This window comes from Oryzias melastigma, linkage group LG1 (assembly GCF_002922805.2).
Source record: "Oryzias melastigma strain HK-1 linkage group LG1, ASM292280v2, whole genome shotgun sequence".
Lineage (NCBI taxonomy): Eukaryota > Metazoa > Chordata > Actinopteri > Beloniformes > Adrianichthyidae > Oryzias > Oryzias melastigma.
The window spans coordinates 3683822-3700376 of record NC_050512.1 but is presented as its reverse complement, the minus strand read 5'-3'; the positions used below and the strand labels follow the sequence as shown (position 1 = coordinate 3700376).

The 16555-nt window shown below is 37.0% G+C and overlaps 1 protein-coding gene across 3 annotated transcripts in view; it reads left to right on the top strand.

Annotated features, from left to right (window-relative positions):
* prkcaa (protein kinase C, alpha, a) overlaps positions 1 to 16555 on the top strand; it is a 142420-nt gene that overhangs the window by 102938 nt on the left and 22927 nt on the right. For all 3 annotated transcript variants that reach the window (XR_002917529.2, XR_002917530.2, XM_036209694.1), the window contains 4 exons: positions 3853 to 3944; positions 4111 to 4173; positions 5567 to 5705; positions 15309 to 15389. Coding sequence is in view for 1 of the 3 variants with exons in the window: in XM_036209694.1 (XP_036065587.1) it covers positions 3853 to 3944; positions 4111 to 4173; positions 5567 to 5705; positions 15309 to 15389 (375 nt within the window). In the remaining 2 variants the exon portion in view is untranslated. The remainder of the gene's footprint in view (positions 1 to 3852; positions 3945 to 4110; positions 4174 to 5566; positions 5706 to 15308; positions 15390 to 16555) is intronic.

Below are 16555 nucleotides of genomic sequence, written 5' to 3'. Positions count from 1 at the left end.
TCAGCAACTGCAGGCAAATGTAGCTGACGGAAAAAGACAATCATCCAGCAAATGTTAATGTGCATATATGAGTCTTAGTCTTTATGAGGAATAAATAAATGAGGCTTTTGCTACTGATCAACTAAAAATAGGCATAGAATTGGGAGCAAACACTAGCTCGCTAGCTATCTGACAGTTTAAACCACGTGTCAAAGTCTAGGCCCGGGGGCCGGATCCGGCCCTCCAGATCATTTTATTGTTATTAATGACCCGATGTTATCTTGTGCTTATTTCTAACTTGTATAATTTTGACAAAATATATTTTTTTGGAGAGTAAAATGTTAGGAGTGATTTAAGATTTAAGTTTATTTATTCTGGAATAATATTCCTGCCTTTTTATTAATCATTGTTAAATGAAAAAGTTATGGTTTTAAAGTTTTAAATATTGGAATTCTGCTAGCTTTTTGGACTATTTTGGTATTCTCTTTTTTAGGTTATTTTAGAGTTTAGCTAATTAGCTGTTTTGGCTAATTTAGGCTTTTTTTGATTTGTTTTTAGGCTTTTTGGAGCTTAGCTAATATTTCAGCTACATGGTAGCTGTTTTTACTAATTTAGGCTATTTTAATTTTTTAGGCTGTTTTGAAGTTTAGCTATTTTTTCAGCTACATTCTAGTTGGGTTTTTTTGGGGGGTTTTTTTTGGCTAATTTGGCATTTAGCTAATATTTTAACTGGCTATTAGCTTCAGTGTTTTTAGCTATTATTTTCAGTATCTTCAGCTATCAGCACTAGCATCTTCATCGGCCAAATTCATCTTACAGCATTCACACTAGCATCATCACAGATAATGCTATAGTTAATAATTTTGTTAAAAAGTTACAGTTTTAAAGTTTTAAAGATTTAGTTTAAGAGTGTTCAATAAATGTTTATCCTGTTCGACCCGCAACCTAAGGTGTGTTTTGGGTTTTGGCCCCTTGTGCGATTGAGTTTGACACCCCTGGTTTAAACCAGTGAGTTATATAAGCTCGATGTGCTATGAAAGCCTTTTACTTTTGTCCAGGATACGTAAAGAGTGACAGCATATTGGAAAGGGTTGTAAACAATGAGACACGGCTTAGCAGATAGAATAAAACTACCAAGAAATACTTAATTTTAGTCTGATGATTTAAAAAAAAACTAAAACGATAGTCACAAAAATAATTCCCAGGTCATGATATTAATGTTTTGTACAAAGTGCAACAGATGAGCGACAATTCAAACTGTTCTATCAATAAAAAAATTACATAGGAAATGTAATGTATACCCGATGCATGGATGTTCATTTATTCAAATCTACACACATACTGAGGTTGACACAAACTGTTAGACTCCTCGGACTGTGTTTTTAAACGGGTCGGTGGGTAGCCGACATCGCCCCTGACCCCTCGCAGAGTGGGGATGGGAGGGAAGGCACAGTGAGCACTTTAATCCACGACCCTGGCAGCGAGGTCCGGGCAATCGAGGAGTATTATCGAGCTGGAGCCGGTCGCGACGCACCGCAGCAGGGGAAATGCACAAGTGGATCCATAAGTGGATCCCACCCAGCCTCTATCAGAGGGACTCAGAGACCCTCATGACACCGGGCAGGCGGTTTTCTGTACGCCACATGTCCCTGGTCTGCCTACTGGATGGGAATTCGGCATGGGGCTTTTCTCTATTCGCTCACTGCTAATGAGAAAATCCTGGTTAGTTTATTTTTTTCCACTTAGTAATCTAATTACCAGCGGGTCTTCTGGTCTGATCTGAGGTCTAACACACATACAAATACCACAGTCATCCTCAAAATATAAAAAAGATTGGTGGTCCTGCCAGAAAACATGGAAAAAATGCGAAGTCTAAAGCTGTCATTGACTTTGAATGGACTACAGGATCAGTCTAAATGTTCACTACTGAGAGTAAACTCACTCAGATCTTGTTCAAATGTTTTCTAGAAGTTCTCCTTTATCAGCTGACAGTAATAATTTACTTGTGAAAAGTCACATTCTTGTTTTTCCAGCTGTTTGTGTAATTATAGCACGGCAATAAACAGGAATCTAGCCCTTTCCAAAATGGCATCCAACTTTGCGTATGCAACAAGCTAGCGTAGCAACTCTAGCCTATATAACTCATTGGTTTTAACTTGCAGGTGAAGAACTTCATCCTTTGTTTTATAAATGTTTCATATGTCATTGGAGGAGCTCCATTCATAAAGGATTTGTTTGAGCGTATTGATGGAAAAATTAAAAGCATTTTTTCTGTCAGTGTTTCTGAGTGATTAAGAAAACGTCATAAAAAAGTACAAACTTTTCAGAAAGTGTCTAAAAAGCAGCTCTCAGTATTTAGCCATCATCAGTTTATGATGGTGACGACACATTCCTTCAGGTTTAGCACCAACACTTCACAGATTATTGTCTTTGGACTTTACCGATGAACAAACAAACTGTAAACTCTATCTATAGCATGTCCCAAGTGTTTAGTTTGATACCTGTGTGGTATTCCTAAACATCCTTCAGTTTGGTAGACGGATGATGGTAGATGGTTTTTTCGCCCCAGCTAGTTAAAAAAAAAAGAACTCTTGGCTGCTTCTCAAACACTTAAAAAAAGAGGAAGACAGTCTGCAACAGTAGTAAAAATGATTCCAGAAAAACACGTTCTCTGTATTCCACTCCAGCTCTGACACAAGGTTGGCAGCATCATTTATGAAAGGCAAGCTGCTGAAAATTTAATAACTGCACGTGCACATTCAGATGGAACAGCACTGAAAAATTCAGGTGTCGTTCATCAGAATGGCAGTTGTTGAACTTATCTGAGCAGCATTTAGATTGTGAAGATTTATTTAGAAACTCTAGCAGCTGATTGTAGCCATTGCCGCTGCAGGGAGGTGAAGGGAACAGGACGAGGCGCAGAGGGCCTTCATTCATATTCATGAACACACGTGTGCACACAAATAATCTCGCACCCTTTTTTTTTTTTTTTTTCTTTTTTTTTCATTTTCTTTTTTTTAAGGACATTCTATTAATTTTCATCAGCCTAATTTAACCTAGTGACTAGCACTGGTCTAAAGTGACCAAAAAAGCCTTTTAATAACACATTCATGCAAATAAGCAGTTTCTTTTTGTATTTGAGAACACAACAAGAGTCATAGATTAAAAATTAGATTAATTAATCGTGATTTACCCAATAATTTGACACCCGTACTTATTCATCGGTCTCTACAAATTTCCATTTTTATATCCTGGTTTATAGTGTGTAACTCCTAAGGCTCTTTGCATCCATCAAAAAAATCACAATTAAAGCATAATTAAGACCCATTATTGTATGAAAAGACAGACTCCATATTAGAAGTGCATCAACACATGGAGGTCAAAGGATTCAAACGTCAGGAGTAAAAGCAGCCTATCTGTAGATACTTTCTCAAACACGGAGATTGGTTTAGTCCTGCTGTTGCTGCAACTCTGTTGCTATGTGAAAGAGTAGCGTTTGCTCTTTGAAGGCGACCAGCAAACACGTTCAGACTGGGGTCAGGTCAGGCTTGTCATAAGAGACCAGCACTGTAAAACAAGGGAAACGCTTGCTGACAGAAGCCTGTGTGGAATGTTTACTTTTCCCATGAAGCGTTTGTGGTGGACTATTTAGGTCATCTTGTCATGGTAGAAGTGGCAGCAGAGTTGCAGCAGTTCAGACAGCAGGGTTAGGGTTGGCTTCAAGACTGATCTGCATCTCTTTCTTCGTGACTATAAACTTTATGTGACTATAAATGCCAAGCTGTTTGAGAATTTTATTCTATTCTGGAAATACTGTTTATTATTTGTTATAAGAAATCAAAAATACTTTGATATATCTTTTTCCATTCTCAGGACCGACTTTACTTTGTCATGGAGTATGTAAATGGAGGGGACCTCATGTACCACATTCAACAAGTGGGCAAGTTCAAAGAACCTCAGGCAGTGTAAGATTTAAATATTCATCATTACTAACAGAAAAAACAAACTTCAACCTGTGTAAAAAGTTTATTTGGATTTGCATCAAAACACTTTCTACAACATTCACATTAACAGGTTAAATCTCTGTTGATTTTATGCTAAAATCTAATAATCTGATTTGTTTGTTTGCAGATTCTACGCAGCAGAGATTGCTGTTGGTCTCTTTTTCCTGCACAGTAAAGGAATCATTTACAGGTGAGCATTAACACATCTATTCCTCATGTACAGCAGTGGTCTACATCCTCTGGGCCTTGGACTGATTCTGGTCCGGTGGTCAGTGACTGCCGGGCTGAATGCAGAACCACATTATTTCTGTTTCATTAATGTTTGGTAAAGAAATAAGTTTCATTTTGTACAACAATCTGATTCCCTGCACCAAAAATGTCCATATCTGTCTCTTGTTGTAGTTTTGCCTTTTAATGTTAAGGCTGATCAGAGAAAATGTTTTCCAAGGTTTTTTTTTCCAGAATCAAGAAGCACAGATAGTGATGAGATCTGACTGCTCTGCTGGGAAAAAAGTACGGCGCAAACCATGTCATCAAATCACTCGACAAAACAATATTTAAAAAATCACAACAACAACTAAAAAGGCAAAACACACATTTATAAAACAAAAAAAAAGGAAAAAAACAGAATTATATTTAAAAAGAAAGCAAAATTCCAGAAACCGAAACAAAAAAAACATTTCGGAAAACAAAAGTAATTTCCAGAAAACAAAAAGTTAGAAAAACAAAATACAATGAGAAACTGAAAAACGTAGAAATCACTGATTGGAGGATTTCCAGTATTGCTTCATGCTAAAGAACTTTCCTTTAAAATGGAAATTACTTTTGTTTTCCAAACTATTTTTTTTTGCTTTTTACTTTTTGGTTCCTGGAATTCTGTTTTATTTTCTAAGATCTAATTCTGTTTTTTTTTATTTGTTTTGCTTTTTAAATTATTGTTGTCATCTCTAAAATGTTTTTGTGTCGAGTGATTTGTTGATGTGATTTGCACTTCAGGGCCACCGTAGAAAAGACTTCCTATTGTTAAATTCAAAGCTTAAACATTTTCAAACTGAGTTTGTCAGGAGGCAAACCCCTAAGAAAAACTCATCTTTTTAGTATAGCCTTTAGTTTTTACATGTCCACATGTTTTTATTTGGTTTGATACATTTTCACTAATAATTACTTTGATCTAATCTGATTGTACTTACGGGATGTGTGTGTGTGTTGGGTTTTTAAAGTGTTTTTATTTATTTTTTACTATGATTTCTATTACTACTGTTATTTGTTTTATTGTGGAAAGCACTTTGAGATGCTCAGAAGCAGGAAAAGTGCTATATAAATAAAGTTGAATTTGAATTGGTAAAATGCCAAATGCAAGAAAACTGGCACAACAAGGTACCACGGAAACCACTAATTAAAAAACTAAAAATATATTCTGAAAACAAGTATACACAAATATTCCTACTAATATTGTGCTTTTTCTGCACGATAATTGGTTGCACCTTGCCTTTACTAGTGATAAAGATTTAGCTTGTAATGATGTATTTAAATCAACGTGAATAATCTGAAGGCCGTTTTCAACCTCCTCTCTTCTTTTTCAGGGATTTGAAGTTGGACAACGTGATGCTGGATGCTGAGGGCCACATTAAGATTGCTGACTTCGGCATGTGCAAAGAGAACATGTCAGAAAATGTGACAACCAGAACCTTCTGTGGAACCCCAGACTACATAGCTCCAGAGGTCAGTGTTACTCTGGGTGTGTGTTTGATGTGAGAGCGTTTTAAAGTCCAGATTGGGATTGCCGACTTAAAAACGACACATTTGCATAATTGCATAAATGCGTAATTTACATATTAATTTGGAATGCGCTGTATGTAGGCTGCATCTATGTTTGGAGAGGCTGCAGATCGATTCAACATTAACCTCTCATGCCTTAGCATGTGTCTCATGCGTTGTGATCCCTCTAAGCCTCTAAGACTTATAATGGGCGATAAGGATTAGGAATAAAAACATAGCACAGCATTCTGACATTTAATCAAATTCAGCCTAATTTCTTACTTTTTAATACAAAAGATTTTGGAAAAATATAATATTTTTTTTTACTTTTTAACTCCTTCATCTGAGAAGTAGTGTCATTTTTGTTATTGTATTTTAAATATTTTCTTAGATAAATTAAATCTGTTACCAGCCACAGAATTTATGATCTAATTATTTCATTCGAGCAGCACTAATTGATGTCGGCATGATAACAAAACCGGTTTATGTTAAAGGGAGGACAATGGAGCAAATGTTTGCCTCTAGGTTTTACTTTGCATCACATAAGCTTGTTTACTGCTTGGCCACTTCTGCGTTTTTAAATCTGTGCACGTTTGTGTTAGAACGTGGTCTTAGTCTCTCTCACATGATTCACGCTGAAGTACATTTCTATGTATGTGAGACTCCCTGGATGTCCGTGCAGTGACAGAAAGCAGCGGCGTTCTTCCTGCTCTCCCTTATGCACAGGCATGCGCGTACAAATGCTCAGGCGCACCGTTTTCACTCTGACCTATAAAGGCAGTCATGTGAATTTACACTTCATTGACTCTGCAGCACACAAAAAAACCCAAAACGTGAGAGAAGTAAGGCACGAAGGAAAAGATAAGATAGCAGCTATAAAGTTTCAACTGTGCGAGACAGAAAACCCATAAATGTGAGCAAAGAGCGAATAAAGGAGATTTAAAACGAGTGAGAGCGGTGGCCTCATGGCTCAGCGTGACATTTCAGGTGAGAAGTTTAAGATATTAAGCTGTCTGTCATGAAGGATTTTTTCGTTTGCTCTAGTTGTTCTTCACATCAGTGTGAAATTCAGAAACATCAGTGGCTCATATCATGCTCCACTCTGAGGGGAGAAACAGAAATTATGACTACGACTTTCCAGACTATGAACTCATCATTTCAGGGTTTATAACTCAGACAGACCATAACTTTTTTAATATGGCCCTTTTTTGCCCCAAAGTGTATTGTTGCATTTGCCAGAATTAGATTCAAATGGTTAAATGTATAAAAGTAACCATCAGAGAGATCCTAGATGCAGTTGCTGAAATTTCTAGAGCATGTCAGATTGAAGACTGTTATTGGCAGGATGGAGAAAATCAAAATCCATGAGGAGGAAAATGGTTTTCTTCAGTGTGAAAAGAAAAACGACCAACGACTGGTGCTGAGTCTACAGGCTAACAGGAACCTGAGAGGGACAGAAAACAGATTCTCCCAAACAATGTGATAAAACAAGAAAAAGTGTTTAGTGCAAATATGTTTTATGAGGTTGCACAAAGGAGTTTATTTGAAAACAAAAATGGGCAAAAGGTTTTATTTATAAAATGTCATAAAGTAGTTCAGTTAAAAAGTTTTGATAGTCAAACAGTTCACCATTTAGCCTAAAGAATGATATGAGGTATTACCTTCGTAATTTGACAAATATATTTATATTTATTGGTTTATCCATCCATTCATCCATTTGTGTACCCACTCACTCACATTTGGGGTCACAGGGTTGCTGGAGCCTATCCAGCTACATAATCAATCAGTCATTCTAGCATTTTTCATCTTTTTCCTTCCTGGAAGTAAGACGACTCGATCTCTCTAATTTCTCTCCTTCAGCACCACTTATTCTCAGAGTCGATGCTAAAGTTAAAGTGTTCTACTGAAAACTGCTCGCTTTGTAGACAAAGTGTGTGTGTTAGCCTGGGGTCGGTGCTGGCAGCACAGACTCTTCCTGGAAGGGGCTGTTCCCCACTTTGTGATGTCACAATGTGAGGACCCACTCGCTTTTGTGGACTGGGAGGGGCTGGTGCTCAGAGGGCGGGGTTCTAGAGAAATGCTCAAATGAGTAATGGATCAAAATACAACTTTGGGGTTGTTTATAGTGAAGAATTAACATTATAACACATTTCAAAGATAAAAAATTGTGTTCTCTACATTTTAATTTTGGTCTGACAGTACTTATACACCATTAGAGATTTTTCCAAAGTCGATGTGGTGTCGATTCTGAAGTCAGACCGGTTGTTTGATGTGATCTGCATGTTTGTGTGCTCTTCAAACAACGTCTTAGTAAAAAACACCCCTCTTTTAGTTCTGCCTACTACTTTTACTTTAAATTTTATACATTTTTCAATTATTAAAAAAAAAAAAACATTTATTTTTTGTTTCAAACACAAAATGAAAACAAAAACAAGAGTTAAAAATAAAAATGTACAAGTATAGCAAACAATGTGTTTGAAAAGGAGTGGGTAGAAGAAAAGTCTGGCGTGGTTCCACCCCTTTTTACAACACCTTATGTTACAAATATCTATTCACAGTTTTTATTCTCAAAAACACTTCAAATTACCTTCTGTTTGACACGTATGTACAATAAGATTTGTTCTTATGTTTATAATGATCATTTCAGGCCTTGTAAAGATTCAGCAGTTGTATCTTGTATGTTTTTTTTAAATAGATGTAAACTTTTGCTTTGTTTTAAACCTTCATTCAACCCATTCCATAAATCCACACCACAAAATGATAGAAACATTTTCTTTTTTGTTGTACTGGTACATTGCTTTTTGAAATTCAGCTGTTTTCTTAAATCGTAACCTCCATCTCTGACATTGAACATTTGTTGTATGTTTACTGGAAGTAAGTAGTTTCTGGCTCTAAACATTTTGAATGCTGTTTTAAGTTTCACTAGTTCCCATAGTTTTAATAAACCCAACTTTAAAAACAGTCGATTTGTATGTGTCCCATAATCCACACCATGAACTGCTGCATTTAAATAGCATTTTTTTGTAAGATGTACAAAGAATGTTAATAGGCTTTATAAGTATTTCCCCAAACTTCAACACTGTAATGTAAATATGGTAATATTATCGATGAATATATTAGTAAGCATGCTTTATGAGTGAGTGTATGACGAGTTTTTCCCAACAAATTCATTAGACGATTCAGAAATCATGTTTGGATCATAATTGATGCATCTAAGTATTGATTATTTCCCCCACCACTACTTCTGATCCATCCTGATCTGAATAAAGAAATACTCAGAAGCAGTTTTAATTTCTAAATTATTTGATAAATGTCCTCCATCAGGAGAAAAATGCTGCAAGAACATTTTCCAAACAGAATTTTCATTGGAGAGGGTTCCTTAAAACAGACTGTGTGTGGCGTGATGCAAAGCAGTCCACTTCACAGCAGAGTCCTCAAAGGAATACAGCAGCACCGCTGTGGCAATATGCTCACGTAGCACACTCTAACGTTGCTGCTCCAATGCCCTGTGTTGTCAAGGTTTTTTTCCCCGTTTCTCCATGAAGATGACACTGCGTAGGTTGTTGCATGTGTGTGTGCGTGTTCGTTTTTGTGTCTGCAACGAGTAGAGGTTTGAATAGCCAGCAGTATGATCCAGAACTGTCAAGTAGTATTAGGCCCAGTGGACGAGCGATGTCTGCAGCAGTGTGCATGCGCACAAACAAACCGCAAGACCAAATGCGTGATAGCCATACAGAAACCCTCGTTACGAAAGCCACAAGCATAAACAAGCACACGTATGCCGGCGAAATCCAAATGCAGCAAAAATATAGAGCCAAACTTCTCCAGCTCCCGTTCATGGATGCACATTCTCCTCCTGCACGTGAAGTCCAAAATAAAGCACGGTGCACGGCACAAGTCATGCATGACCATTGGTATCATTTGCAGCCTGGCAGAAGGAATGTGGATTTCATGCATCAGCCTCACTAAAACATGAGAGAGAACGAAGGCATTTCTAACCATAACAACAAAAAAAATAGGATCCAGACACAAGAGGCTGGCTCATGGGACGAAGGTCAGTGTGCCTCAAACTGTTTGTGTCCGTTGGTGTTTAGTGGCAAGGACAAAGAGTCACAGCAGAGACGTGTTAGAGCTCTGTAGGATGACTCAGAACACGGCTCTTTAGTTTCCACCATCATGGTTAAGCACAAAATTACAAGACACACTTTTTGCTCCTTCTTTTTCCACACTTCACAATTAGTGAAGCGAAGGTAAATATTTCCCAACATTCCTGAGCACAGACTCTTTTAGAAAACCTCTGTAGTTAGTCTTCAGCCAGAGACTGCACCCGTGCACCTCAAATCCCCTACACTGTTATCTGCAGCTTCCATTTTCTGTCCCTGCTTCGTTCGGACATTAGCTTGAGGCCATCTCAGCTGTCATCTGGAGAGAAGCAGATTCTTTTTTCCTCTGTCAACCAAAGAGAAAAAAAAGGAAAGCACAGTCAAACTGAGTTAAGCTGAGCTTTACTGTGTTATGTGAAAAAGTCATTCACAAATGTAACTTTTGACGCAGCCCAGTTCAATGTTGAGGACTCAGTTTTGCATTTTTTTTAAAGATTTTTTGCTTTCAGTCACTTTAAATTGAAAAAAAAACAACTACATATTTTTGATTTGAAATGGTTTATTTCAAGCAATCAAAGCAAGAATCAAAGCTGCTGGTCTGAGATGTATATGACAAATTCATGGAAAAACACTTTTTTCAAAATAGCGGCTTTTCATTGGGTTTTATCTCCATAGCAACCATTTCATGTTTTGTTTACCTGAAGTCACCAAACAAATGGACATTAGTTTCATAAGCATCGGCAAAAGTAAATGTTTGGATTTCCTTAGCAACGAAGATAACCACACCCACATTCCTTATATGTTCATATCCTATGTTATAATGCATGTGTAATACAATCAGAGGTTTACATTCATACAAAGAAATGTCAGAAATGGGATAAATAGGCATCAATTATAGATCGTTTAAACGGGAGTGGACGTAAGCGAATTTATATAATCCCACCCGGGCCCTACCATACCATTTTCTTTACATGACAACCTTTAATACGATCAATGTAACTGCAGTAGATTCTGGAGGAGAAAAGCGGCATGAGCCGCTTTTCTCCTCCAGAATCTACTGCAGTTACATTGAGCGTGTTAACGGTTGAAAAGTTACAGTACTTTAAAGATTTTGTGTTTAAGCCTCACCGACGACGCCTCAGGCGTGACCTTCAGTACAATGACTATGTAAGTAAACATAACACAATTAAGAGTCGCACAATGCGTCTGATCCACTTGCACAAAACATTCCAAGACACAACAAGGCTTACTAACCTAGCTTCAAGTGCATCAGTGGAGTTAGCTTAGCCTGGACGCCTTTGATTGCTCTCCTAATGTCAGAGATGTCAGATGGTTTATCTTTGGGGCCATGGCCATCTCTCCATATTGACCCTTTTGTTTTGTCCTTTATGTATTTATCAAATGTTTAAGTTTCCACCACCAACCCCAGTCCTACACCGCAACAACAAACATTTCTGTACCAGAATTGCTGCATTTTTTGTAGTTTATTGTTTATGGTCTTACTGCAATTTTGAGGTTATGTAAATAACCTCAATTATATTTGTTGAATGTAAAATATTTTTTTATTTTTCCAACGTTCTCTCACTTTGACAATAAAAACTGCTATTCCACTGACTGACACGAAGCTCTCCTCGCTACGTAACCTTATGTGTCGAAATACTTGGTGTTCTTAAATGCTTTGTTTGCCAGATTACCCTCAAGGCCACGTCTCTGTTCCAGCAGCACCAAATGTGAAGTGCCACAGTACAAGTCCTCAGTGACAGGCCGTCAGACATTACCCTACTTCCTGCTGTCATTATAAAACAATCCCTTCTCAGCAAATCAGGGGTGTATTTAACAGCTTGCCGCTTCCCATAAGAAACGTGTCATGTCTGGTGTTTCGGCATCGCGTGTCAGATGTGGTTTGGCTCTGAGGTGAAGACTGTTCCCACAGTTCGCTGGATCTGCTTTCACTTCCCAGAGAAGAGGATTTATCCCCTCTCATGCATACTAAAACACTTGGGTAGATCGTAAATCTTATGTGAAAGCTGATTTGCAGTTGTCAGGTTATACTGACACAGTCCCTGCAGGACCAACGATCTGAAAGTGCGAGCTTTGGGGTTTAACTTGGAGGTTTCCCTCACCATGAAGTCTTGGATCACCGTGCAAATTAAAAACAGCCGAGCATGATAAGGGAACAGGATTTCTCCTTGGAACCTTCTTACTAAAGAGCTGAAGAAAATCAGGGATTTAGGCTAAGCTCCTCCCGCAAAGAGACTTGAAAGCTGAGCCTTCAACCCATTTTCCTGTTATTCACAATTTCAACATATTTTTTAATCTTGATTATTTTGTTCTAATCTTTAAACAGAATGCCCAAAAAGACACACGTCCCTTAAACATCAACAGTCCAGCACTTCAGTGACAAAACATCCCAACAAATAATATTGATCCACATGGAACTAATCCTTCTGGATTTAGGAAAAACTATCACCTATTTTGTTACGTTATCAATTTATTTGAGAATGCAAGGACTAACCACTGCTGGGGGAAACGAGTTAACAACTTTACAAACATGCTACATCTAATGTTGGTCTATTAATTATTCAGTACTATCAACACATCCTGCTTCAGGCAGTTATTGATCAAATAATAGGCCATCATAGTCATTGAACATTAATAATAAGCGGCTGGGTGGATCAGTGGGCTAGGTGAAGGGTTCGATTCCCAGGGTTGTCCACTGATCCCCACCCAGATTGAGTCCTTAGGCAAGACCCTTGACGCTGCTGCCTAACTGGGTCCCTGTGCCCCTCAAGTACAGGGTTGTGTCAGGAAGGGCATCCGACGTAAAAACTCTGCCAAATCACTGATGTGAAACAGTGGGTGCTGTTTCACTGTGGCGACCCCGAAAGGGATAAGCCGAAAGTGAAGAAGAAGTCATTGAACATTAATAGAAATGGGTTTTTGTAAATTTATCATTTGAATAAAAAAAAGTTTGATGGATTGATCTGGTTTATTTCAAGCATAGATTGTGGACAATGCAGGACAAAACACAGATTTTTTAAAAAGATGCATTTGAATGCATTTAAAAAAACAATACATATAAGTGCTAATTTAGAGTAAGTTACTGAAGAGTTTACTTTATAGCATATTTTTGAAAAAAAAGTGTTAACTCTAGAAGACTTGTTCTAAAAAGTTACACTTTTGCCGGGTAATTTTTACCCAATATAATATATCCAATAAAAAGTATTTGTCATAAAACTAGATTAAATGTCACAACACATGATAAATTTGAGTCCCAGAAGAAGATCTTAAAAACATGCTAGAGAATTACAGAAAATTAGGAATTTGAGAAGAAAAAAATCCTAAAAAAAAAAATAAAATAAGGATACTTGAGACTTTGTCTTTGGTCCACCCATTCCTGAGACTTCACCCATGGACCCATGACACTCAGAAAAATGCAATATACTGAAAATCCTGTAAATACTTTTGCTCGGGTAAAAATCACCAGGCAATAGTGATCTAGGGTTGAACAAGTTTATAGATGATGTTTAGCCATTACTTACCACTCAAAGGGCATCTAGGGTCACTGACCCACATATTTCCTTACAGCCTTGATGTGGGTCACTAAGATGAGTTTGTACTGGTACATTTGTACCAGTGCTTTGGAAAGTAAGAATTAATGAATGAATAAGATAAAGGTAATGATTGATTATTTTTGCAGTGGAATCGGTCTTTTAGATGAACTGATTGACAGACGGGACTTAAATTGAGTCCCTAAGGGTAATTCAGTGAAAGCAGTGCATGGGAACGAGATAAAAGAGGACATGACAGTCACAACAAACTGTTATAAATAAATAATTTAATTAAAAAGGTGGTTATAAGCAGGCGCCTTCCGATTGTTAAGTCGGACATTTCATGGTATTTGTATTGAAAGAAGTTGTGTACTTGTCTGCGTTCCTTGCTGCTACAAAAAATACCTGAACATTAAGCTCTTGTGTTCAGTCTGAGGAGATGGATTTGAACTGTTTTATTTCTGTAACAATCATAAAATAACGTTTTAAACACTTTTTTAGCTCATATACTTTAATTTAAACCGTACTAGAGAAGTAAAATGTACATTGGCTCCTGGGCAAAACCAGAGGTCAGAAGTGATGAAACAAAGGTTATGATGCACAAATTGCTGCACTGCAACATAAACTGCTTGTTTTCTTTTGCTGGATGATGTAAATGAGAGTTTACCTATCTCAGGCCTGAAGAATATGCACCTTTGTTTTTGTGTCAGAATTTCTTTTTCTTTTATCTTTATTTTACTTGGAAATCCCATTGAGATTAGATCTCTTCTCCAATGGAGATCTGGGCTGAAAGGCATCATCCCAAGAAAATAAATACAGTTTAAACAATAAAATAGAAGTAAAATACAATTAAAATGAACAGTATAGCAAAATTTAAAAATGTTAATGATGAGTAATACACTCAGTTCAAGAGTGACGTGGCTAATTCCTACCTTTCCGCCCGTGTGTTAAAGTGTCCTTGGGCAAGACGCTGAACCTCACAGTGCCTCTGGTGGAAGGTTGGCGACGGTGTTCTGCAGCAGAACCGTCATGAGTGTGTGAATGTGTGTGAATGGGTCTGTGATTGTAAAGCGTTATATAAGTCCACATCATTCACCATTTTACCTGGCAGAAGTGTGAATGCATAAATTATTCTGTACCATCCTGTTTGATTCCTACATATGTATCCACTACATGTTTCTATAGCTGTGACTGGATTTGTAAATAGTGATAAGATATCCTCCTGGAGCACAAATGTTCTGAATATAATGAAACAGATGACAAATCTTTGACTAATCAGTATGATCTGTGGATGTGTGTCAGATGAAATCTTGATTTTTTTTTTCAACTATAGTATACTTTATTTAATTTAGGGAACCCGATTTAACTATTCATTGAACTATGGAGAGAAAACAGACTCACCCTTATTTTTGATTTGTAACTCATACAATATATTTTATATATTTTAAAATTATTGAATTAAAAAAGATACAAAATACAATTTAGACATGCACAAATTCAAATTACAACGGCTTGAAACGAACTACATGCACAAATCGCTTGTTACGCACACACAAAACGCACAAATCCGATGTGAGACTCTTTTCACGTCTCCATAAATGCTACTAGAATCCTGCGTAACCAGAGTTCTCTTTTCAGCCGATTTGAACTTAGATTGTGAATAATATCTGGTGGAAACTTTACATTTACGCACAAATCAAGAATTAAGCATGCACAAGTCAGAGTGAGTCTATTTTGTCTCTGTATTGAACTGTTTCAAATGCACTAACTCCAGGATAATATTAATGCTGTTGTTTGTTTCTACAATAACTTTTTAAAATCAGCATGAGGAGCTGAGTTTGCTGTTTTTATAAGCCTGTTTTTACATCTGTGAACTGTTAAGCTAACCTGAACTTTTTGTCTTTCTTCCACAGATCATTGCATATCAGCCATATGGACGCTCCGTAGACTGGTGGGCATATGGAGTTCTGCTCTATGAGATGCTGGCTGGACAGGTGACTTCTGAGCTTAAAAACTGCAGATTTTAATTTTTTTTTCTTTGTTTTAGGCTTTTGCACAATATTTGTATTAAAATGCAAGTTTAAAATGACCCAATTTAATTTCAAAATATTTTAAATCTGTTATTTTATAGAAACTAACTTTATCTTAAGAAAGCCTCTGTCAAATATAGCTATACATAGTAAACCAAACTGTCATTGGTCCCTTGTGATTTACCTAAACCTGGAGAGGCTTTCACCATTCATTCAGTTTTCATCACTTGTCCACTCGATTTGTTTTCCACTGTGCTGCAACAGCACCTGACTATCTGGAGACATCAAATTCAGTGACAATACATTAATTGGCAGCAATTTTCAGTGTGAATTTCTCAGAATAGCTGTCCTGAGCTAAAAATGACCTGACGTTATCTCAGGCGCCTTATGGCTAAATTATGACCAGCATGAGACTTCATCCATGACTGACTTTTTTTTCTTTTAGAGAAAATGTCTCTCCTCAAGTTTAATAAGGAGACTGTGCCTTTGCACCACAGAGCACCTGTTATGAGTTCAAGAATAGAATCTAATTTAGTTTATGCCTTTTACATCTGTCCCTGACATTTTAGGGTGATTGTGAAGTCAATAATGAGGTCATGGTAGAAAAAGAAAGAAAGAAAAAAGATAATTCAATTTGCTTAAACAACCCCAAGCTAACGTTAGCGGAGCAACAAAAAAACAATATTTGAGTTGTCCAGTCGTACAATGGATCTATATGTCTGCAAATATCATGAGAAAATGCTACAAGAACATACATGAAATACATGATTTTCATTGCAGTTACATTGTTTAAATTCCAGATTCAGTACAAAACTATCCTTTTCCAGCATATCTGCACAGCTATGATCATTGAAGGATTTAAAATAGTGGGCTGCAGATCCTAACTGGTCTGTGAGACATTAAGGAAATAGAAGAAAAGCCTTTGGCTTCAAAGAAAAATATAAATCTGCATTTAACAGACAAAAACCATAAAAAAAAAACAGACAAAAACCACAAGTCCTCACTGCATTTAAAGCCACAGTTGTTCCTACATACTTTACCATAATAATAATGCAGAAAATTTAGCTACTGACTGTCTAATGTTACAAGGATTCTGCTCATAAAAATGAACAAACAGAAAATACCCGTTT